The sequence below is a fragment of the Alternaria dauci genome, chromosome 6 (genome assembly GCF_042100115.1).
Source record: "Alternaria dauci strain A2016 chromosome 6, whole genome shotgun sequence".
Taxonomy (NCBI): domain Eukaryota; kingdom Fungi; phylum Ascomycota; class Dothideomycetes; order Pleosporales; family Pleosporaceae; genus Alternaria; species Alternaria dauci.
In genome coordinates this window covers 2,543,600-2,562,916 of record NC_091277.1, presented here as the reverse complement: position 1 = coordinate 2,562,916, position 19,317 = coordinate 2,543,600, and the positions used below count along the sequence as shown (strand labels likewise).

The window sequence follows — 19,317 nt, the reverse complement described above, 5'->3', positions numbered from 1 at the left end:
CAAGTTAATCACCCCAGAAATACAACACTTATACCAAGAACAAACAACCTTCTTTTCGCATGCATACATAACTAAACAATACCCGTTCACACCCCCAGCCCAACAACCCCCTTCCCCTCATCCTCATCCCCACCCTCCCCCGTCGCCTCACTAGCAATACTCTCATGCAAACTCGGCGTCTTATCCTTCCTCCCAATCTTCTTAATACTCCCCCACATGCCCCCCGCACCACCCGTCCTATCCTTTGGCGTCCCCGCCCCCGTACTCCCACTACCAATCAACGGACTCCCATTCACACTCATACTCCCGCCCAGTCCAAAAAATCCACCACTACTACTACCCGTCTCCGCCCCCTCAACCTCATCCGGCGTCTCAGGCACCGCATACCCCTCGCCCGCAGTATTACCACCCCTCCCCCCAGTTGTCTTCTTCCCAAACGACAAAAACTGATTCGTACTGCCCTTCCTCGTCAACTTCTGCATAAAGCTCTCTTTGCCCGTAATCGAAGAACTAGCCGTGATATCCGAGCCCGCTGTATGACTCACGCGGCGTTCAAGACTCTCTCGTGGACTATTGGTTGCAGCTTCACTCGCGTCCGCGGTGGAAGAAAGCAGACTCGGTGTATCGCGGGACATTCTGGGGTTATAGCCGATACTAGGGGACGTCGCAGTCGCATCGCCAGTTTCCGACGCTGTAGCAGCATGTTTATCCTTCTGTCCCTTCTTCTCCATCTTCTCCATTTTTTCCTTTTCCTTCTTCTCCGCCTTCTCCGCCTTCTTCGCTTCTTTTTCCCGCGCCTTGCGTTCCTTTTCCTCGTCCGTTGTCTTCTTGCCGAGCTGGAACATGGTAAAACTCGCCGCCGCGGGATTCAACTGCTTCGGGGGCGTCGGCGGTATCGGCGGTAAAGCACCAGTCCCCTGTTGACCAAAAGACATATGACCAGCAGCAGCAGCACTACTACTCTGCGGTCTCGTCCCAATAGGCGCCTGTGTCGGACTCCGTGTATTCGACGGGAAATCCAGTACATCGTCGTGGATCCCACCATCTCCTCCACCTGCACCCCCATCCTCACCATTGTTAATCAGCGTCGCGCTACTAGTGTGCTGCATACTCGGCCGCCTCGACCCCAACCTCGACCACGACGTCGTATTCGTATTCCCCACGCTCCAATCCACGCCCAACGGACTACTCCGCGCCGCCCCAAACGCATCCACATTCCATCCAAATCTTGTCTGGCTCTCCGTGCTCGGCCGCGGCAACGCCATGCCTTCACCACCCCCAGAATTCGTACTCCCCTGACGCCCCGGCGACGACGGACGCTGTTGCTGATGATGATGCTGCATGCCCAGAATATTCCTCAACCACGGATCCTCGCCCCCGCCCTTGACGCTACTAAACATATTAAACGGGCGTTTTCTTGTCGACACATGTTTCGGCGAGCTCAGCGACTCGACCGGCTGCGTCTTTGTGCGGATAAACGTATCGTACCACGCTCCGCCTTCAGAATGCGAGCCCCGCCGGCGATGCGCGTTACCCAGGCCATCGAGGCCGTGGTCTTGTCGCGGTAGGCTCTGGCTCTGACTCGGTTTCAGGCTGCCGAGCGCAGGCCCGTCGTCGGAAAAGGTCTTGCCGCGTGCGCGGTTCAGGCCAAAGAGGCCGCCGAAGCGGGAGGCTTGGGGGTTGGTGTTGATGTGGAAGGAGGACGACGTCGAGTGTATGGAGCGGCGGTCGTTGTCTGCGTTGTCATCGTTCTTGCTTGGGTTGGGGTAGAAGGGTAGTTCGCCCGCGCTATCCCGGGGACTGGCGAGAGCACTGGGCGACCCGCTCTGTGGTGAGGCTGGCGAGCTTCCGCTCTGCATGGTAGGATTCATGGTCCCGGGCGCTCCGAGGCCGGGGAGAACATGACGCATGTTGGGCGAAGGGTCTAGTGAGGGGGCTTGGGGCGGCCCTGGGTCGTCGTCCTCGTCTTCCGTGAGACCCAAGTCGTCGCCAAAGAGGCCGGCAGGGAGCAACGCGCCAGCCGTCGGACTCATGGGCGCGCCGCCAGTCAGCGACTCAAAGTCGGCCTGCGAAAAGGACGTACTGTATGTACGGGGCGGCAAAGCCATGCCGTTCACTGGGTTGAAATAAGGTGTTGCTGTTGCAAAGGACGGCGAGACAGTCGTGGGGATGCTGTTGAACGGAGCTGACGAAGTGTGCACGAAGCCGCCAGTAGCTTGGGAGAGAAGTCCTTCGCGCATGCTGAGAGGACGAGCGCGTTGGCTGTTCCTTCTGACAGGACCCATCTCTGGGACAGGCGGGCCGGAGAAGAGCTGGGGCTGGCTCAGACGGCGTTGTTGCATGTACGTCAACCTGCTTGTAGCGTCCTGGTGGGCTCTTTCAGCTTCGGCATATAGCGACCAAGCTTGCGCATATTGCTGCTGCAAAAGCCCCAGCGTCATCTTCCAGCGATTGTCCTCTTCCCTCTCCGCGTTGTCAGGGCCATCTGCGGCTTCGGCACCTTCCTGGCCCTCCTCCAGCTTGTGCCTCTCTTCTTCCAGAGCCTTGATGTGAATGCCCTTTTCGCGAATCGCGTCCTCGAGCACCTTGTTCGCCTGTGTCTCTTCGGCATACTTGTCTTTCAGGTCCTGGACGCGCTTCTCGGAGGCAGCCTGGTACTCAGCCTGCTCCTGCTTGATCTTCTCGGCCGTGTCGCGGAGTTCGCCCGCCTCCCGCGTCCACTTGGCGACGTCGTCTTTGAGCTTCTTGCGCTCGGTTTCTTTTTGGCGTAGCACTCGTTCTTGCTGCATGCGTCTGGTCTGCGCAGCGGCGTTTTGGCGCTCCAGACTGGCCACTTCTTTTCGCAGGTCGCGACTAGCGTCTTCCTTTTCCTTCAACGCGGCCTTTTTCTCGTCGCGCTTGTCGATCAAAATGGCTTTCTGAGTGATAAACTCCTGGTCCTCGTCCTGGATCTGACGCTCCATGTCGTCCAGCTCGCGTCGGAGCGCATCCAACTTCTCAGTCAGCTGGCGGATAGAGTCTGGGCCCTCTGCCTCTTGCGCCTGCCTCCCCTCTTGCGACTGCGATGCGGGCGAGACCCTCCGTCCGATATCCGGACGTCTCATGCGCGAGGTGCTGTTGCTGTGCTCGCGCGTCATGGGCGGGGCGGCGACAGAAGTGACGACCTCGGCGAGGGCCTTGTTGGGGCGGATGACGGGCGTGGGCGTGTAGTCATTGTCGTCGGTGGGGAGGGGCGCGTCTTTGGGCGGGTGGGGGCCGTAGAAGTCATCCGAGTCGGCGGGGAGGGTGCGCAGGCGGATGGGCACGCTGGGGGCCTGGAAGCTCGACGAGTTGAGCGTGACGATGCGGATGGTGTAGTGGCGGTCGGGCTGCAGGTTCTCGATGGTGATGGAGGATTCCTGGGGCGATATGTCGCCAACTGTGCCTGTCAGATGTGATGCCACGATACAACTCGACACACGTACTGTCTATGCCGTTGATTCGAATCACATATTTCAGGACAGACGTCCGCTGGTCTGGGGGCTTCCAGTGCAGCAGCACGCCGTCGGCCTTGATGCCAGCGAGCGAGACGAGGGGCGCGACGGGCACCTCGAGACCGAGCACCTGCACCAGCTTCTCAACGGGCTGCGTGAGGACCTGGTAGGCGCGGAAGGCGACCCTGGAGAGACATTAACATCTGCGCGTTACTCGTCTTGTCTGCTAATGAGTAATTCCTACCAGAACAGCGCCGAGACAATGCACGCCGTCCTCAGCCACCCGGACGACGCGGACAAGAGGGCCTCCATGTCATAGCGAGCGACATCTGGCGGCCAGTACAGCGACGAAGACGGTTCCGAGAACATGTTGGCAGGTGCCAGACGTCTCCATGCGAGTGGTGAAGAATGCGATATCCAAGCGGGCGTCATGTGCACCACGGCCGCAAATGGCCGAGCTGCAAGCCCATGCGGCGGCTTGGCTGCTCCACCCTGCACCTCCGCATTCACTTGCAGCCTGCTCCTACCAGCTAGCGGGGCAGTGGCTGTCCGACATGGAAGCTTAAGCGTGGCGTCGTCTAGAAAATATGCATCGCGATTAGGATGGCTCACATGTGTTGACGCAAAAGCGGTTGGGCCAGTAGCCGTCCCAACATATACGCCGGCCTCGAATGTCTCCAATCTGCGTGCGCCTCTGCAGCATGTGAAAGATAATCCTCCCGACTCTGCATGAGCACATGCGCGCATCGCTGCGCTCCATGGTCGATTGTGCCCGATTCTGCTCGATTCGATTCTGCAAATGCCTGCCGCTTACTCCGGCAATGGCACCCCATGATCTCGGGCAGACGTCGTCGGGCCCGTGACGCGCGCGGTGACAGCATAACCCAAGGCTGCCCTTTGCCTAGGCACATCACCGCAAAAGTACCCTCACTCCTGATTTCCATTCCTCTCGCACACATCGCCGTTCCTTCCCTCGGTGCAAGCCCACTGACATGTGAAGAAAGACTGCAAACTCCTGACACCCACTCACACCACTTGATCTGTAAAACACTTCTGACGAACATTCCAACGCTCGCTACAAACATCTCCAACACTCATCTCCTCCGCATCGCGCAAGAGGGCCGCCGCGCCCATAGACGGCTACGATGAACTACGTGCGATCCATCACGGGCAGCGTGTCCAAGGGCTGGAACTCCATCAACCCCGCCACGCTCAGCGGCGCCATCGACACCATCGTCGTCGAGCACGAAGACGGCAGCCTCGCCTGCTCGCCCTTCCACGTCCGCTTCGGCAAGTACCAGATCCTGCGGCCCTCGGACAAGAAGGTCGAGTTCAGGGTCAATGGCGAGCTGCAGGACTACTCGATGAAGCTGGGCGAGGGCGGCGAGGCGTTTTTTGTCTTTGAAACGACGCGCTCCATCCCCGCCGAGATGCAGACGTCGCCCATTGCCTCGCCCGCCGCGAGTCCAGAGCAGAAGCCCGTCGAAATGCCGTCGGAGCGCGCCTTTGACGAGCCCGAGCCCTTTGACCTGGACAATGCCGGCATGAGCAGGCGGAGGGGGCGCATGTCCATGTCGGTCCCCACGTCCGACAGCATACACGCCGAGGCAGAGTTCGGGCGGCCAAAGTCGGGCGACTGGTCTGGCTTCCACATGCAGCGGGCAAGCACAGATGAGACAGTTCCGTCAGTGAAGGACGGCTTCGCCAAGACGTTCGCGGGCACAGAAGCACACGGCACAGGGCCAGAGCGAGGGCCGCTACAGATCAGCAAGGAGGATGCGACGGCCTGGAACAGGTCAACCCGCTCAGCGAGCCCGCCGCCCGTGTCCGCCAGCGAGGCACTCGCCCGCGCCATCAAGCTCTCCAAGAAGCTCTTCACCTCCAACATCCCCAACAAGGTCACCGAGACGGGCGACCTCGAGCTCGACATGACGGGCTACAAGAGCAGCGAGGAGGATGCCCTGCGCGCAGAGGTCATAGCCCGGCGCATCTTGTCCGACGAACTCGCAGGCGACTACGACATTGGCGCACTCATTGGCGCCGACGAGAACGGCAACCTCTGGATCTACAGCAGCGAGGAAGCAAAAGCAGCCGCCATGGCAAAAACGAGCATGAACGTCCTCAACGAAGCCGCGTTGCAGTCGACAGATGCCTTGTCAGACCCGGGCTACCAGTCCGACAGCGGCCGCAGCGACGACACAGCGCAGTTTCCCACACGACGAGACTCGGACAGCGCGCTGGGATCTTCTGCGCCGCATTCCCCCAACGCGTCGACCCAGACGGCAAAAGCGCGGCCAGAGACTAAGACGTACGCCAAGACGCTGCGTCTCACGTCCGAGCAGCTGCGTGCGCTGAACCTCAAGCCCGGCGCGAACACCATGTCGTTTACGGTCAACAGGAGCAAGTGCGAGGCCTACATGTTCTACTGGAAACACGACGTGCCAATCGTAATCTCAGACATTGACGGCACCATTACCAAATCCGATGCCCTGGGCCACGTCCTCAACATGATTGGACGCGACTGGACGCATCAGGGTGTTGCGAAACTGTACACAGATATCGTGAACAACGGATACAATATCTTTTACCTGACATCCCGGTCCGTGGGCCAGGCAGACACGACACGCGCGTATCTCAACGGCGTGGTCCAAGACAACTACCGGCTCCCCAAAGGCCCGGTGATAATGAGTCCAGATCGTACTATCGCCGCGCTGCGCCGCGAGATCTATCTGCGTAAGCCCGAAGTCTTCAAGATGGCGTGTCTGAGGGATATCATGCAACTCTTTGATAAACCGGCGCACCAGACGCCGTTTTATGCAGGCTTTGGAAACAGGTTTACGGATGCGTTGAGCTACCGCTCTGTCAATATTCCGTCGACGCGCATCTTTACGATTAATTCGAATGCAGAGGTTAGTTTGGATGTGTTGTCGCTGAATAGTTATAAAACGGGATACGCGAGTATGAGGGAGATTGTGGATCATTTTTTTCCGCCGGTGGGGTTGTTGGTGCCTGCGGGTGGAGAGGCGTATACAGATTTTAATTATTGGAGGGAGAAACCGTTGGATATTGCGGATTTTACGGATAGTGAGAGTGAGCAGGAGGAGGAGGATGATGAAGAGACGGAGGCACAGAGTATAAGGAGCGAGGATGAAATGGGATCCGATGTTGGCGAGGATCTGGAGGCGAGTTATTTGAGTAGGGAGTCGGTGGAGGAGATGGGTGAGGGTGAGGGGGATGGCATGGAGGATTCGATTGTGGAGAGTATAGAGGGGGGCGAGTACGACGATGAGAGGCGGTATGGGGAAGAGGCGGGCGATGTGTATGATGAAGAGGATGAGGATGAGAGGACGCAGATTGAGGGCCTTACGCCGTCGATTGAGATGGGGCTGGATACGACGGTGGAGCGCATGAAGGAGTTGAGTGGCAGAGAGAGGTCGCCGACGCCGAGGGCGAGGTAGGTGGTGGTTTTTTTTTGTGTTGACTGCATAGCATGGCATGGATTGGCGTTGGGTGGTGATGGATGGAACAGGTCAAGATTCTGTGTGGGATTATGAGTGTAATTTATTGATATGATTGTTTTTATCTCATTCAATCATTGCGTCTACGCTAAGAATGGTGTGAGGATCGTGGAGTCGAGAGTAGACATGCGGGTAGTCTTGTCCTGGCCTTAATGCTTGGTTCGATGCATCTGTCGCACGAACGCTAATGCGCTCTTTCCGTGTTGGATATCTGTTGACGTAGTTTGCAGACTGTCTGACTGTGAGCAGGTGGCGAGATTAACTTGTGTATGCAGCTCAACATTCACCTCAAGTCTTTAACAGCATCTCGAGAAATCCTGCTTATTTTGTTCTTAGACTTGCAAGCTCCGTGAGTGTAGCATCATGTCCCGTGCAGCATGTTCCCTCAACCTCCATCCGTAATTCGCTAGCGTGACGCTAGCTCGCCCCAGATTCTAGCTAGCCACTTGAGCCGCACGCGCACGCCAAGCCTTCGCGTCCTCGCAACTTCACCACGCGCAACCTCAACCTCAACCTCGATCCACACACAACCCCGACCACAACTCTCACTCCACCATGGCGTCGCCCGCCGCCGAAACGATGCAAAATGGCATCTCAACCCCGCCCGCAACCGCCAACGCGCCAACCCTCAGTCCCCCAGCGCAACCCCAACCCTCGCAACAACCTCAAACAAACGGCAACACAAACCCAACAACCACATCCACATCCACCGCGCCATCCATGAACCCCGCCTTCCCATCCACTTCCCTCTCCGACCCAGGGACCTCCAAACGCCCCCGCGACGCCCGCCTCATCCACCTCATCCTCGCCAACATGGGCGTACACGCCTACACGGAGCGGGTCCCGCTCCAACTCCTCGACTTCGCATACCGCTACACATCCTCCATCCTCTCCGACGCACTGAGCTATGAACCGCCGCTGCCTACCACATCTTCTACCAAGAAACGCGCTGGCGCCGCCGGCGACGACGCGAACGAAGGCGTCAGTCTCGCGGCGCTACGAACAGCGGTCGGTGCGCGCGCAGCGGGTACATTTCAGGCCACGCTCGGTAAAGAGTTTATGAGCGAGGTCGCGCAGGAACGGAACCGGATTGCGTTGCCGAGGGTGGAAAGGGAGTTTGGGGTGAGGTTGCCGCCGGAGAGGTATTGTTTTACGGGGGTGGGGTGGGGCGTTAAGGGAGCGTGGGAGGAGGAGTTGCTGGAGGAGGAGAATGCGGGGGATGATGAGGATGAGATGGAAGTTGATGGTGGTGGTGCGGCAGAGAATGTTGGGTTTGGTGGGGGGCCCGTTGGGGGTGCGGTGGTGAATGGTGAGGAGGGCAAGGATACGGATATGGGGGGTATGGATGGTGAGGAGGACGAGGACGATGATGAGTTTGAGGAGGCTATGGGGATGAATCGCGAGAATAATCCGTAGGAGGGGGGTTCTCGGGGGAGTAGTGAGGAGTCGCGGACTTTACGGGGTAGTAGCTAGGATACGATGGAGAAAAGGGCGTTTGGTCTTGGTTGGTTGAGGAGGGTTCTTTTTAGTCTGTAGCATTTGCAACGGCGTTGGGCGTCGGAGCTGGCAAAAAGGGTATACCAGAGCTGGCAAAGCTCTTGTTCTGCTTTGAAACGGAGGGCGAGTATTTACAGTTATAATACAATATGCTTCCGCTATGAACGTGCAGCAACCAGCATGCATCTTCCTCGCATATCCTCATATCACATTACTTTTTTCCTTTCTCCTCTTCCTACCGCCCCCTCATCTCGACCCATACACCCCTCCCCTCGTAACCCCACTCGCATCCACCCTATTCTCCTCCCGCCTCCTCAACCCCTTCTCATTCACCATCTCGGCCGCCCTCCCCACCGTCCGTCCCTGATCATCCAAATTCCACCACTCCTTGTGTTTCTCCCTCGCATCCTCCAATCGCCTCTGATGCTCTATTCTCGCCTGTCGCATTGTCAGCTTCATCCCCCCCACCCATCCCCTCTCCATCACCCGTAAAGGTAAACCTAAAGGGAAAATAAGATAACATACCTGTCTCCTCTCCTCCGCCCCCCTAAACCACTCCGCCCGCGCCCGATCCATCTCCTCCTGATTCTGGTACTGAAGCATACACGCGTTCATGGCTAACCGCGGCGCTCTGCACGCGTAAATCATGGTGAAAGTGCGGCCGAGGGCGCATTGGGCAAAGGTTTCGATTTCTTGGGCGCATTTCGCGCGCACGTTTTTGTAGTAGAGGTCTTTGACTTGTTGTTCTTGGGGCGCGGAGAGAGGTGTTGGGTTTGTGGGGGAGGCGTTGGTGCCGATTATTGTGCGGTCGGTCATTTTTGGAGATGGGGGGATGGAGACATGCGGTGGTTGGTTGGGTTTGGGGGAGTGGGAGTGGGCGTGTGGGCGTGTTTATGTGGTGGTTTTCGGGTGCTGGGTGAATGGCGGCGTGCAATGGGCGTGCGTGGTGCGTTGGATGCGGACTCCCGGCGGTGATGGTTCGAGATGCGCAGATTGAGATTATCGGGAGCGGGGATACTTGGTGTACATGGAGATGGATACGGAGCAGACATCGGAGTTTTTGGTCATGCAGCACCGACGTTCATGGGCCGAGGCATGAGATCCATGAGTAGCTTTAGCGGCTTCGACTTCACATGCAGAGGTGCATTTTGATTCCTCTTCCACTAAAACCACATACACAGAGTCACAGTGTTTTATTCCCTAGCTACTACATCTTCCAAACCTCACACGGCTCACACATCTCACAACACAATGAAGATCGCAGACCGCACCTTCCTCATCAGCGGCGGCGTCTCAGGTCTCGGCCTCGCAACAGCCCGCGCCCTGCACGCCCAAGGCGCATACGTCTCGCTGCTCGACCTCAACAGCGACAACGGCTCCAAAATCACTGCCGAACTAGGGTCTCGCGCGCGACTCTTCGAAACCGACGTAACAGACACATCCGCCATCGCAGCAGCCGTCGCCGGCACAGTCGCCTGGGCCAAAGAAACAGGAAAGCAAATTGGCGGCGTAGTCGCAGGCGCAGGCGTAGGAATACCCGGATTGATCATCGACAAGCAGAACGAGCCGCTGAGCATTGAGAGTATTGATTTTGTGCTCAATGTTAATCTGAGAGGGACGTTGGATTTGATTCGTCAAACAGTACCGCATATGACGACGACCGCGCCTTGCGGCCCTGATGGCTCCCGTGGCGTCATCGTCATGATTGCCTCCTCCGCTGCGTTTGACGGACAGATGGGCCAGGTGGCTTATGCAGCGAGTAAAGGCGCGGTGGCCAGTCTCACCCTGCCACTTGCGCGCGATCTGTCCAAATATGGTATCCGCGCTGTGACGATTGCGCCGAGCATGTTTGACAGCGCCATGACGAAGATGATGAGCGACAAGGTGAGGGCGAGCCTGGAGAAGAGCATGGAGTTTCCGAAGAGGGCCGGGCTGCCCGAGGAGTTTGCGAGGTTGGTGGTGGAGTGTGTGGGCAACGAGATGCTGAACGGGACGGTGTTGAGGTTGGACGGCGCGATGAGGATGCCGGCGAGGCTGTAGTTTGTATTCGTATTCTACGAGGATATGGAGGAAGAGGGTCTCAGCGCTTGCGCTCCCGGACCTTGAATTTGACGCCGTTCTTGTTGACGCCGCCGACGGTGTTGTTCATCTTTGCGCGCTGGAGCTCTAGCTCTTCTTCCGCGGCGACAAGTTCGCTCTCGCGCTTCTTGAGCGCTCGCAGCCTTGACATGTGCCGCTCTTGCGCGCGCTCTCTGTCCTTTCTGAACTTCCTCGCTTCTCTCCGCGCCTGTTCTTGCGCCTCCATCTGTTTCTTCGACAGCGTGTTTGGCCGCTGGACAGGTTGCTCGTCGTCGTCCGACTGCTCGTCTTGCAGGTCTCCAAAAGTAGGCGACTCACTGCGGGCGGGAATGTCCTCGCCGCGTCCGAACCACGTGTCTGGCTCGAACTCGTCTTGCTCTTCCTCATTCTCCACAAACACCCGGTGCTTGCCGTGCCTCGCCCTCTCGCCATCCCTTACAGCGCGCACCCCACCCTGCTCCTCCATAATCAGCCGCTGCTCCACCTCCTCGCGCTCTTTGCGCGTCTGCTGCAGCATCGTGCGGATGTATCCCGCATCCTGCGTCTTGAGCAGCTTCACCACCTCCATACTCAGCGCCTTGTTGCCCCGGTCCACCACGCGCTTCCCCGACTTGTCGACCTGCGACGACATCATCTTGAAGGAAAACTCATCCGGGTTGCGGTCCCGCGCCTTTTCGCTCAGGATCTTGAGCTTGGCCTTCTTCTGCTTGTGGTCTGCAGCCCGCAGCTTGTAGTCTTTGCGCTTCTCGAGGAGACCCCATTTTTCGCGTTCGACGGGCTGCGCGCGCTCCTTGTGGTTGCGCCGCTGGACGGCATTGCGCATCGACGACATGGTGGGCGGTTTGCGGTGTTTGAATATTTGCGGTGATGCGCAGAGGTTCTCGAAACTTTTCGGTGGGCCGCTGCTGCCAAGGCGCCGACCCGCTTCGCTGCTAGCACAAGCCATGGGCCTTGGCAAACCCCTTCTGTTCCATCGCATCGGTGCCGCTGTCCAGGATTATTCATCGTTCTTGTTCATCACCGAGTTAATATCGAATGCCATATCCCAACGCGGAATTGCTGCCCCGCTAGCCTTGCACCCAGAACTGCGGTCTCCAGGCAATTGCCGCTTCTGTTTAACAAAAAGGTCACAAGAATTGTACCGCATCCACATTGCCGATTCAGGGCTCGAGCGACTCTGGGTTGTACAGTCGATACAAAGCCGGTTGGTGGAAGTACCGGCGCATACGCCCTGCCGCAATAAACATGTTGCCACGCTGTGCATACCGTCGGCGCCTGCTCGAGTCGCGGTACACGCCTTCAAAGGCCGTCGGATCGGGTACTTGCAACTAGCCGCCATTTCTCAGGCGCTCTAGGCTCGTTGAAGGGTTTTACGCTACCATGCGTCGTTCCCCGATCGCAACAAGCCAATCACCGATGGTCTGTGCCGTCATGGTACTATACAGGAGGGCGCGGAAATGAGACACAGACTCAAGTCACCCAACCTCAACAGATGTACCGGGTACACCCATTTGTTGGCCTCAGCCAAGGGGGTCTCGACGGCACCCTGAGTCGCGCAGCACCAGGATACACGACCCCGATGAGAACGACGTTCCAATATGTTGGATGCAAAGTCTATTCAGGATGACAGCGGATCTGCGTAGAGGTAAACTTCTGTCACAGCTGTCAAAACCCAACATGGTGGCATCCGTTCCAAAATGGGAGCCAATCGCACCGGGTACGCGCTGCATGACAAGGACTACTCCCCGTGTTTTGACTGAAACGCCAAGCTATTTACAAAACGATGCCCAGGAATCCTGCCAAACACCGCGGAGAATTAGGTACCGGACTATGGCTGTGTGCTAATGCACCCCAGGTCTGCCTAATATGCAGAACGCCAAAACCCCATGATATGGCGTACAGCATGACTAAATACTACTTCTTCCACTATATGGCGTGCGGAGGAACGTCTCCATATAAATCCCGCGAATCACAGTAAAATCCACACCATCGCCGCCATGCAGTGCAGATCGAAACGGAGAGTTTGTTGTGGTGAGCATGACCATTCTAGCCACCACTAAGTCCACAACAGCCACAGTTCATCGCCCAGCACAGCATACCGCAGGCGGAAAAGAATTCTCCACAATTACCACACGGCGCCTTGGCCTGTCAGACTAGTCCACATGCCGGGGGTTTCTTGCATCCTGTGGCAATTTCCATTGCATTCCCGGAGTACCTGGGAATCCAGATGCTGTTGCCGATGCAGCCATTTTCGATAGGGGGTATGGAGCATTTGTATAAAGGCGATGGAGCATCCCGAGAGTTACAGGACAACCAACTCACTCACTCATTCCTTCCTTCCCTATTTCAACGATCCAGGAGATCTATCAACTCTTCCATTCATCCACTCTCATCTTTGCTGAATTACCCGCTTCTCATCCTTCACCATGATTTCCAAGGTCGCACTCCTCTCCCTCGTCGCCAGCATGGCCGCTGCGCAGACCCTCAACATCCCCAGCCGCGTCGGTAGCATCGTCTCGCTCCCCGAGCCCAGCACCATCACTGGCACGGTCGACTTGGGCAACAAGGAGTTTGACCGTGGCCAGCCATGTGACTCTGACGAGGACACTGGCAGCAACAACGCCGTCTTCATCCTCCAGGACGGTGCCACTCTCTCCAACGTCATCATCGGTGCCAATGCCCTCGAGGGTGTCCACTGCATGGGTACCTGCACTCTGCTCAACGTCTGGTTCCGTGACGTCTGCGAGGACGCCGTCTCCGTCCTCGGTACCGGTGATGCCACCATCATTGGTGGTGGTGCCGCAGAGGCTAAGGACAAGGTCATCCAGCACAAGTACGTATCACCCAACACCCTACAGATAGCCCCGACTAACCTTACCTAGCGGCCGTGGTACCGTCACCATCAAGGACTACACCATTGTCAACGCCGGCAAGCTCTACCGCTCGTGCGGTGACTGCACCGACAACTCCAAGAAGTCTCCCCGCAAGGTCATCGTCGAGAACGTCAAGGCCTATGGTGTCACCTCGGACCTCATCGGCATCAACTCCAACTTTGGCGACTCGGCTACCATCTCGGGCTCCTGCGGAAGCACAAAGAACGTGTGCGCTGAGTACAAGGGTGTTGACAAGGGCAACGGTTCCAGCTCCAAGCTCGACACCAAGAACGCCTGCCTGGGTGCCCAGGGCAAGCTCGACAAGCTTCCTGCTTGCGGTGCTGGCTCCGGTGCTGCTCCTACCACCACTGCTAAGCCTACCACCACCAAGAAGGTTACTTCCACTCTTGTCACCAAGACCAAGACTTCTTCCTCCAAGAAGCCCACTGCGACCAAGTAAGCTTAGATCCCTGACTCATATTCTCTTGCCACACCAAAAACCTACGAGGCCACGATGATTAATCTGGTTTTTTTTTTCTTCTAGAGATGTTGAGTCCGAGGAGGGCAGCGGCAGCGGTAGCGTTCAGCTTTACGGACAGTGTGGTGGAAACGGGTACTCGGGCCCCACTGCTTGTGCCTCTGGCAAGTGCGTCAAGAGCAACGAGTGGTACTCGCAGTGCCAGTAGAGGGAGTGTTGTGCATCCAACATGCGCACTTTTCTTCTATTCAACTTTGGCATGTTAAAGAGCGGCTGGAACAAAAATGGTTGGGATTAGTTTTCGGTGATTCTTCTGTGAATATTTATTTTTTTGTCATGTATATACTTTCCTGCTTAGCCGGGCTGTTGGTCTGCGATCAATGCTAATGGTGTTGTCACCCATTTGACTGGATCGTTTTGGTAGTGTTGAGTTTATTTCGTATTTTTGTCAAACAATAGGGTTATAAGATACTGGATGCACAATAATCAGCGTGAATAGTAGTATTGTTCTCAGGTAGACTAGAGACGAATCGCTATCGAGCCACGATAGCGGTAGAAGGGGTATTTAAGTCTGTCTCAGCTCGTTCTGGACTGGAAGGCACTGGATGAGTCTGGTTCTTGACAATTTTTGCAGGAATTTCTAATCATAACAGACAACAGAGTGCGACCCGGGCAGACCGCGTCACGATGAATGAGGCGCTGAAGTTAAGGCACGGAGGTATACGGGTTTTATGGGACTCTGTGATTACTGTGCTGCTTCTGGGTAACTCTGCGGAGTCAGTGTAATTCTAGTGCATTTCCTAAAAAGTTTACTCTTGCACCTGCACGCGGTATACGAAGAAGCCGAATTTAGTGCGGGCTATCACACTAAGATAATTCTAGATGCGGTGCTACATATTGTTTTAGTAGGGCTGCAGTACAATTAATGTTGTGTTAAGCATCCGTAGGTTTAGCGAATCGCGTACATTACGTGCCTTGTTCCGACCCGCTACACATTCATCGGAATGGAGTCGCCACAGATCTACGAGAGTGTGGAGTCACTTTTTCGGTCTCTGGGCGGCCTACTGTATCGCGATAATCATTGAGTTTTCCTTTGCTTCTCTTCAGGCAAGAATTCAAGACGGCAAAAAGTGGGTAAGCGCTGCAGTCCTGACAGCTACCTCGGTCCTTTCTGACGCTTCACTTCGTACCGTGGCGGGCCTAATAATTGTCATGATTTTCGAACAGACCAGGGTCAGTCTCCGCAGAAGATCTTTAAACTCCCCTGGTATCTGTGAGCCATCGCTATTGACATGAAATGATTACAATACTTCGACCCGTACTTTTCCAAAACTCTCATTTTCCCAGAGTACTGCCTGTTGGTGATGATTCCCTAGATGCGGCACGGCAGCAAGGCACCAGGGTGACCTCACCAGCTTCCCCAAGCTCGCTCCATCCTCTCCCAAGCTACCCCGAAGCTCCTCTGCTCACCGTCCAACAATCTCAACACCAGCCCTTGGCCCGTGTCTCCGAAGACACGACAGCCCATCTCCAGCCGGCTTGCATGCTCGAAGCAGTAGCGTTGCCGTGCGCAAGTGTGTAGCGGGCATCCCCCTCACTATTGGCAGACAGCGCAAAGTCTTGGTTTTTCCGACACCCGCGTCGACCAGGCCAGAAAGCGGTAGCGGCGTTGTCCCAAAACCTGGAGAAAGGGCGATGATCGCGGAAGCGAGCTGGTGCGGAGCCCCGCATGATGATATCCAGGGCTTAGTGTTCCTGGCGGTTCGGGCGAAATACTCCCGGGGGGTGCTTGGCTGGTAAAACGTGCATGCGTGTGCAACCGGCTATATGAGGTGTGTAGGGATCGACTGAAAAAAAATTGTGTTTGTTATCCCAGTTCGCTCTTTGCTTCACGTCAAAATGGGTTTCAATACGCTTTCGTGCCAGCTTTTGCTAGCTGCGGCAACTGCTTCTGCTAAATGGATTGTACCGGGGGCGCGTTGGAGAGCTACCGATGGCACTCTGGTGAATGCGCACGCTGGCGGTATTACTGTTGACCAAGAGACGGGCAAGTTCTTCTGGTTTGGCGAGTACAAGGTCGAGGGACAGGAAGAGGGTGGTGGTATCAGCGTATACAGCTCCGATGATCTCGCGACGTGGGAGCCTCACGGGTTGGCTTTGGAGCCCATTGAGGGCCACCCGTACATCTCCACGGAGGACATTATTCAAAGGCCAAAGGTTGTGTACAGCGAGGGCACTGGCCAGTACCATGTGAGAAACCCCCGTGATCAATTGCATTGATTGCGCTAAACATGAACAGATGTGGTGGCATGCCGATAACTCCACCTACGGAGAGCTTCTCCAAGGCCTTGCTGTCTCAGACAACATCACCGGCCCGTACGAGTTTGTGGATGCTACAGCACCGCTTGGCAACTGGTCACAAGATTTTGGTCTTTTTGTAGACCAGAAAGACGGCCGAGCATACTCGCTGTACTCCAATGGCGACCGCAGGGAAGGACGCGACGTATACCTGACCTCCTTCAACGAGAACATTACGGCTCTTGAGAAAGTCATCCATCGCTTCGACAAGTACGATCTGGAGGCACCTACGATCGTGCAGACTGACAAGAGCTACTTTGCGCTAATGTCGCACAAGACGGGCTATCGCCCAAACAGTGAGTAAATATGCTGCACGTGAAGCTATAACACATGCTGACTGATCTCAGACGTCGTTGCCTTCCGTGCCGACTCCCTTGCAGGCCCCTGGTCTCAACCCTTCATCATCGCCCCATTGAACACCCGCACCTTCAACTCCCAATCTGGCCTCAACCTCCGGATTAACGGTACCAAAAAGACAACTTGGATCTACATGGGCGACCAATGGGACTCGAACAGTCTCTGGGAAAGCCGATACATCTGGCTGCCCATTGAGATTGACGAAGAAAAGAAGTCTCTCGGACTCAAGTGGTACGACGTGTGGGATCTCGACGTCAAGACGGGAGAAGTCACTCCCATCAACGGCACCACGTACTACAGCAAAAACGCCACCACCACCGGCAACGCGTACCACCAAGAAGCCAATTTCGGCAGCGACGGTGTCATCGTAACTGGCATTTACGGCAACGACAGCAAGGTCACCTTCTCCAACATCGAAGGCGCGGGCAAGCCCCAGTGGGTCTCTTTCTACTACCAGAACACGGATGACATGGGCTTCGGCGACCAGCCCGGTGGCACGCCTGATCGTATCAACGGCACGTGGCAGCTTCGCCGCATCGCGAGCGTCATTGTCAACAACAAGACGGAGGAGGTGGAGTCGCTGTACCAGAGGGATACGCACAAGGGCATCATCTTGAGCACGCCGCTCATGTTGAACTTGGAGGAGGGAAGCCACAATACTATTACTATTGGAGGCTTGAACAACGGAAAGGATGTCAAGGGGGCGGATATCGATCGCATTGTTGTGTACCCGCCTGAGGAGTAGTGGGATGGTTACGGCAAAAGCTTCGTCGAGTGATGGATTAAGGTCTGTAGATTGATCTAGTAGATACTGAAACTCGATGATAGCACTATCCGTCTTTTGTCGCGTCACGAGGAACAAAGAAGTCCATATCCCATTAATCCTGCACACCTCGAATCAAATTCTTGATACCCTCACCCCTCGACGTCTTCTCCCACGCCTCAGTCGCCTTCTCAAACGGCGTAATCGAACTGATCAAAGGCTTCACATCGATCAAGCCCTTTTCCAAAAACCCCACTGCAAGCTCGTAGTCCCCAGCACCATATCTGAAACACCCCCTCACCAAGAGCTCTTTCTGGCCCATGGCCACAATCGGGAATTCAATCTTTGGCTTCCCAAGCCCAGTCTGGACGTACTTGCCACCCGGCCGCACAACATTTATACCCATGTCAATGCTGGACGTCGCACCAGAGGCTTCGATAACAGTATCCACAAGACCACCCGTCGTATCGATACCCTCCTCCACAAGACCAAACTTTTCCAACAGTCGTTCCGCATTCTCCTCCGGACTCGCATTAACCGCCGACCGAAACGTCTCGCACCCCAGGTACGCAGCCGCAAACTCCAACTTCTTCTCCAAAATATCAACAACAATAACGCGATGCGCACCAAACTGCCGCGCCACCGCCGCACAAAACAACCCAATCGTCCCACTCCCCATCACCACCACCGTCTCCCCAGGCCTCACATCCCCCAACTTCACCGCATGCACCGCGACTGCCAACGGCTCGACCAGCACCGCCTCCTCCAACCCCATCGCATCCGGTACCTTGTACACAAAGTCTTCCGCGCTACGAAAGTATTTCGCCAACGTGCCTTGCGTATCCGGGGGCCCGGGGGCGGCTGCGAAACGCATGCGGCGACACATGTTGTAGACACCGGATTTGCATGCTTTGCATATGCGACAGGGGATACCGGGCTCGATGGCGACGCGGTCACCGGGGCGGACGCGTGTGACGGATGGGCCGATGGCGTGGATGGTGCCGGAGGCTTCGTGGCCCATGGTGATGCCGTTGGTGGGGTTGATCATCTTGCCGATGCCGCCGTGGTGCCAGAAGTGGACCTGGGATGGTGGGTTAGGGGGTTGGTGAGGAGATGCTTAGTGGAGAGGTGTTGGCGTGGATGGAATTGGTGGTGCTGGTGGTCTTACATCGCTGCCGCAGACGCCGACGTAGTTGATGCGGACTATTACATCGTGGGCGTCGACTAGGTCTGGTATCGTGGTGTCTTGGATTTTTGCGTTCTTTGGGCCGTAGAGGACTACGGATGGGTTTTGCATGATGTGGTTGCTAGGAGCATTAACGGTGTTTGATGTGTAGTTTGAGAAATCACTATTCAGTTCAGGATGCACGAACAAGGACGGATACACACGTAGATGAAACAAACTCAGAGAACCTCTTATATGTACGCTGTCTAAATATCAGGCCTACAGTGAGGATCGTTATCGACCGTAATACACGCCTCATAGTGGGGACAAGGGACATAGACGCGTGTAACTTCCCCGCATCCTGGATTCCATTGCCCACCCCCGCATATCCCGCGACATGTAAGGAGTGTACTCGGTGCGGACTGCAACTCCGATGCTTTTTGTTTCGGAATGTTCAGCGTGAGAGAGATGACGTCATCATCATGTGTGGGGGCTGACACGTCGAGTCGAGACGGCGTGCTGCCATGGCAATGGTGCTGATTGCAGAGCTGCGATTACGCTGTCATGATTCGGCTGTTCTCTTTCCCAGAGAGAAGAGTATCCGGTATTCTGATATGCATATTGCTAGTTTCGCGGATGGTGGGTTGACTGCTGCAACAGCACGTGACCTCGCGGTGCGGACGTGAGCGGCTAGAACCTTCGTCCCCACCTCCCTTTAGCGTACATTGTAGAAAGCACCACCGTATCACGCCAATT

At 56.2% G+C, this 19,317-nt stretch overlaps 9 protein-coding genes across 9 annotated transcripts; 5 read left to right on the top strand and 4 right to left on the bottom strand.

The window, feature by feature from the left end:
- Positions 1 to 86: 86 nt before the first annotated feature.
- Positions 87 to 3,842, bottom strand: ACET3X_007172 (uncharacterized protein; the record flags this gene model as incomplete). The annotated part of the gene is made up of 3 exons (XM_069453383.1): positions 87 to 3,418; positions 3,465 to 3,658; positions 3,718 to 3,842. 3 exons carry the CDS (start codon positions 3,840 to 3,842, stop codon positions 87 to 89), a joined length of 3,651 nt encoding a protein of 1,216 aa, XP_069305940.1.
- Positions 3,843 to 4,393: 551 nt separating this feature from the next.
- On the top strand, positions 4,394 to 7,073 carry ACET3X_007171 (uncharacterized protein). Its single transcript, XM_069453382.1, has one exon. It carries the CDS (start codon positions 4,619 to 4,621, stop codon positions 6,929 to 6,931), a length of 2,313 nt encoding a protein of 770 aa, XP_069305939.1. The 5' UTR covers positions 4,394 to 4,618; the 3' UTR covers positions 6,932 to 7,073.
- Positions 7,074 to 7,479: 406 nt separating this feature from the next.
- ACET3X_007170 (uncharacterized protein) lies at positions 7,480 to 8,407 on the top strand (the record flags this gene model as incomplete). Its single annotated transcript, XM_069453381.1, has 1 exon — positions 7,480 to 8,407. Exon 1 carries the CDS (start codon positions 7,547 to 7,549, stop codon positions 8,405 to 8,407), a length of 861 nt encoding a protein of 286 aa, XP_069305938.1. The 5' UTR covers positions 7,480 to 7,546.
- Positions 8,408 to 8,734: 327 nt separating this feature from the next.
- ACET3X_007169 (uncharacterized protein) lies at positions 8,735 to 9,304 on the bottom strand (the record flags this gene model as incomplete). Its single annotated transcript, XM_069453380.1, has 2 exons — positions 8,735 to 8,926; positions 9,014 to 9,304. The coding sequence occupies 2 exons, from the start codon at positions 9,302 to 9,304 to the stop codon at positions 8,735 to 8,737; spliced, it is 483 nt and encodes a 160-aa protein (XP_069305937.1).
- Positions 9,305 to 9,739: 435 nt separating this feature from the next.
- On the top strand, positions 9,740 to 10,528 carry ACET3X_007168 (uncharacterized protein; the record flags this gene model as incomplete). The annotated part of the gene is made up of 1 exon (XM_069453379.1): positions 9,740 to 10,528. The coding sequence occupies one exon, from the start codon at positions 9,740 to 9,742 to the stop codon at positions 10,526 to 10,528; it is 789 nt and encodes a 262-aa protein (XP_069305936.1).
- A 40-nt stretch (positions 10,529 to 10,568) lies between these two features.
- On the bottom strand, positions 10,569 to 11,399 carry ACET3X_007167 (uncharacterized protein; the record flags this gene model as incomplete). Its single annotated transcript, XM_069453378.1, has 1 exon — positions 10,569 to 11,399. The coding sequence occupies one exon, from the start codon at positions 11,397 to 11,399 to the stop codon at positions 10,569 to 10,571; it is 831 nt and encodes a 276-aa protein (XP_069305935.1).
- A 1,594-nt stretch (positions 11,400 to 12,993) lies between these two features.
- On the top strand, positions 12,994 to 13,900 carry ACET3X_007166 (uncharacterized protein; the record flags this gene model as incomplete). Its single annotated transcript, XM_069453377.1, has 2 exons — positions 12,994 to 13,400; positions 13,450 to 13,900. The coding sequence occupies 2 exons, from the start codon at positions 12,994 to 12,996 to the stop codon at positions 13,898 to 13,900; spliced, it is 858 nt and encodes a 285-aa protein (XP_069305934.1).
- A 1,917-nt stretch (positions 13,901 to 15,817) lies between these two features.
- Positions 15,818 to 17,378, top strand: ACET3X_007165 (uncharacterized protein; the record flags this gene model as incomplete). Its single annotated transcript, XM_069453376.1, has 3 exons — positions 15,818 to 16,168; positions 16,218 to 16,572; positions 16,624 to 17,378. 3 exons carry the CDS (start codon positions 15,818 to 15,820, stop codon positions 17,376 to 17,378), a joined length of 1,461 nt encoding a protein of 486 aa, XP_069305933.1.
- Positions 17,379 to 17,511: 133 nt separating this feature from the next.
- ACET3X_007164 (uncharacterized protein) lies at positions 17,512 to 18,810 on the bottom strand (the record flags this gene model as incomplete). Its single annotated transcript, XM_069453373.1, has 2 exons — positions 18,565 to 18,810; positions 17,512 to 18,477 (listed from the first exon to the last, which is right to left on the bottom strand). The coding sequence occupies exons 1-2, from the start codon at positions 18,691 to 18,693 to the stop codon at positions 17,512 to 17,514; spliced, it is 1,095 nt and encodes a 364-aa protein (XP_069305932.1). The 5' UTR covers positions 18,694 to 18,810.
- Between the last annotated feature and the right edge of the window lie 507 nt (positions 18,811 to 19,317).

Bases quoted from the DNA above. Each gene is read 5' to 3' on its own strand.
- ACET3X_007171 (XM_069453382.1), top strand. From the start codon at position 4,619: ATGAACTACGTGCGATCCATCACGGGCAGCGTGTCCAAGGGCTGGAAC.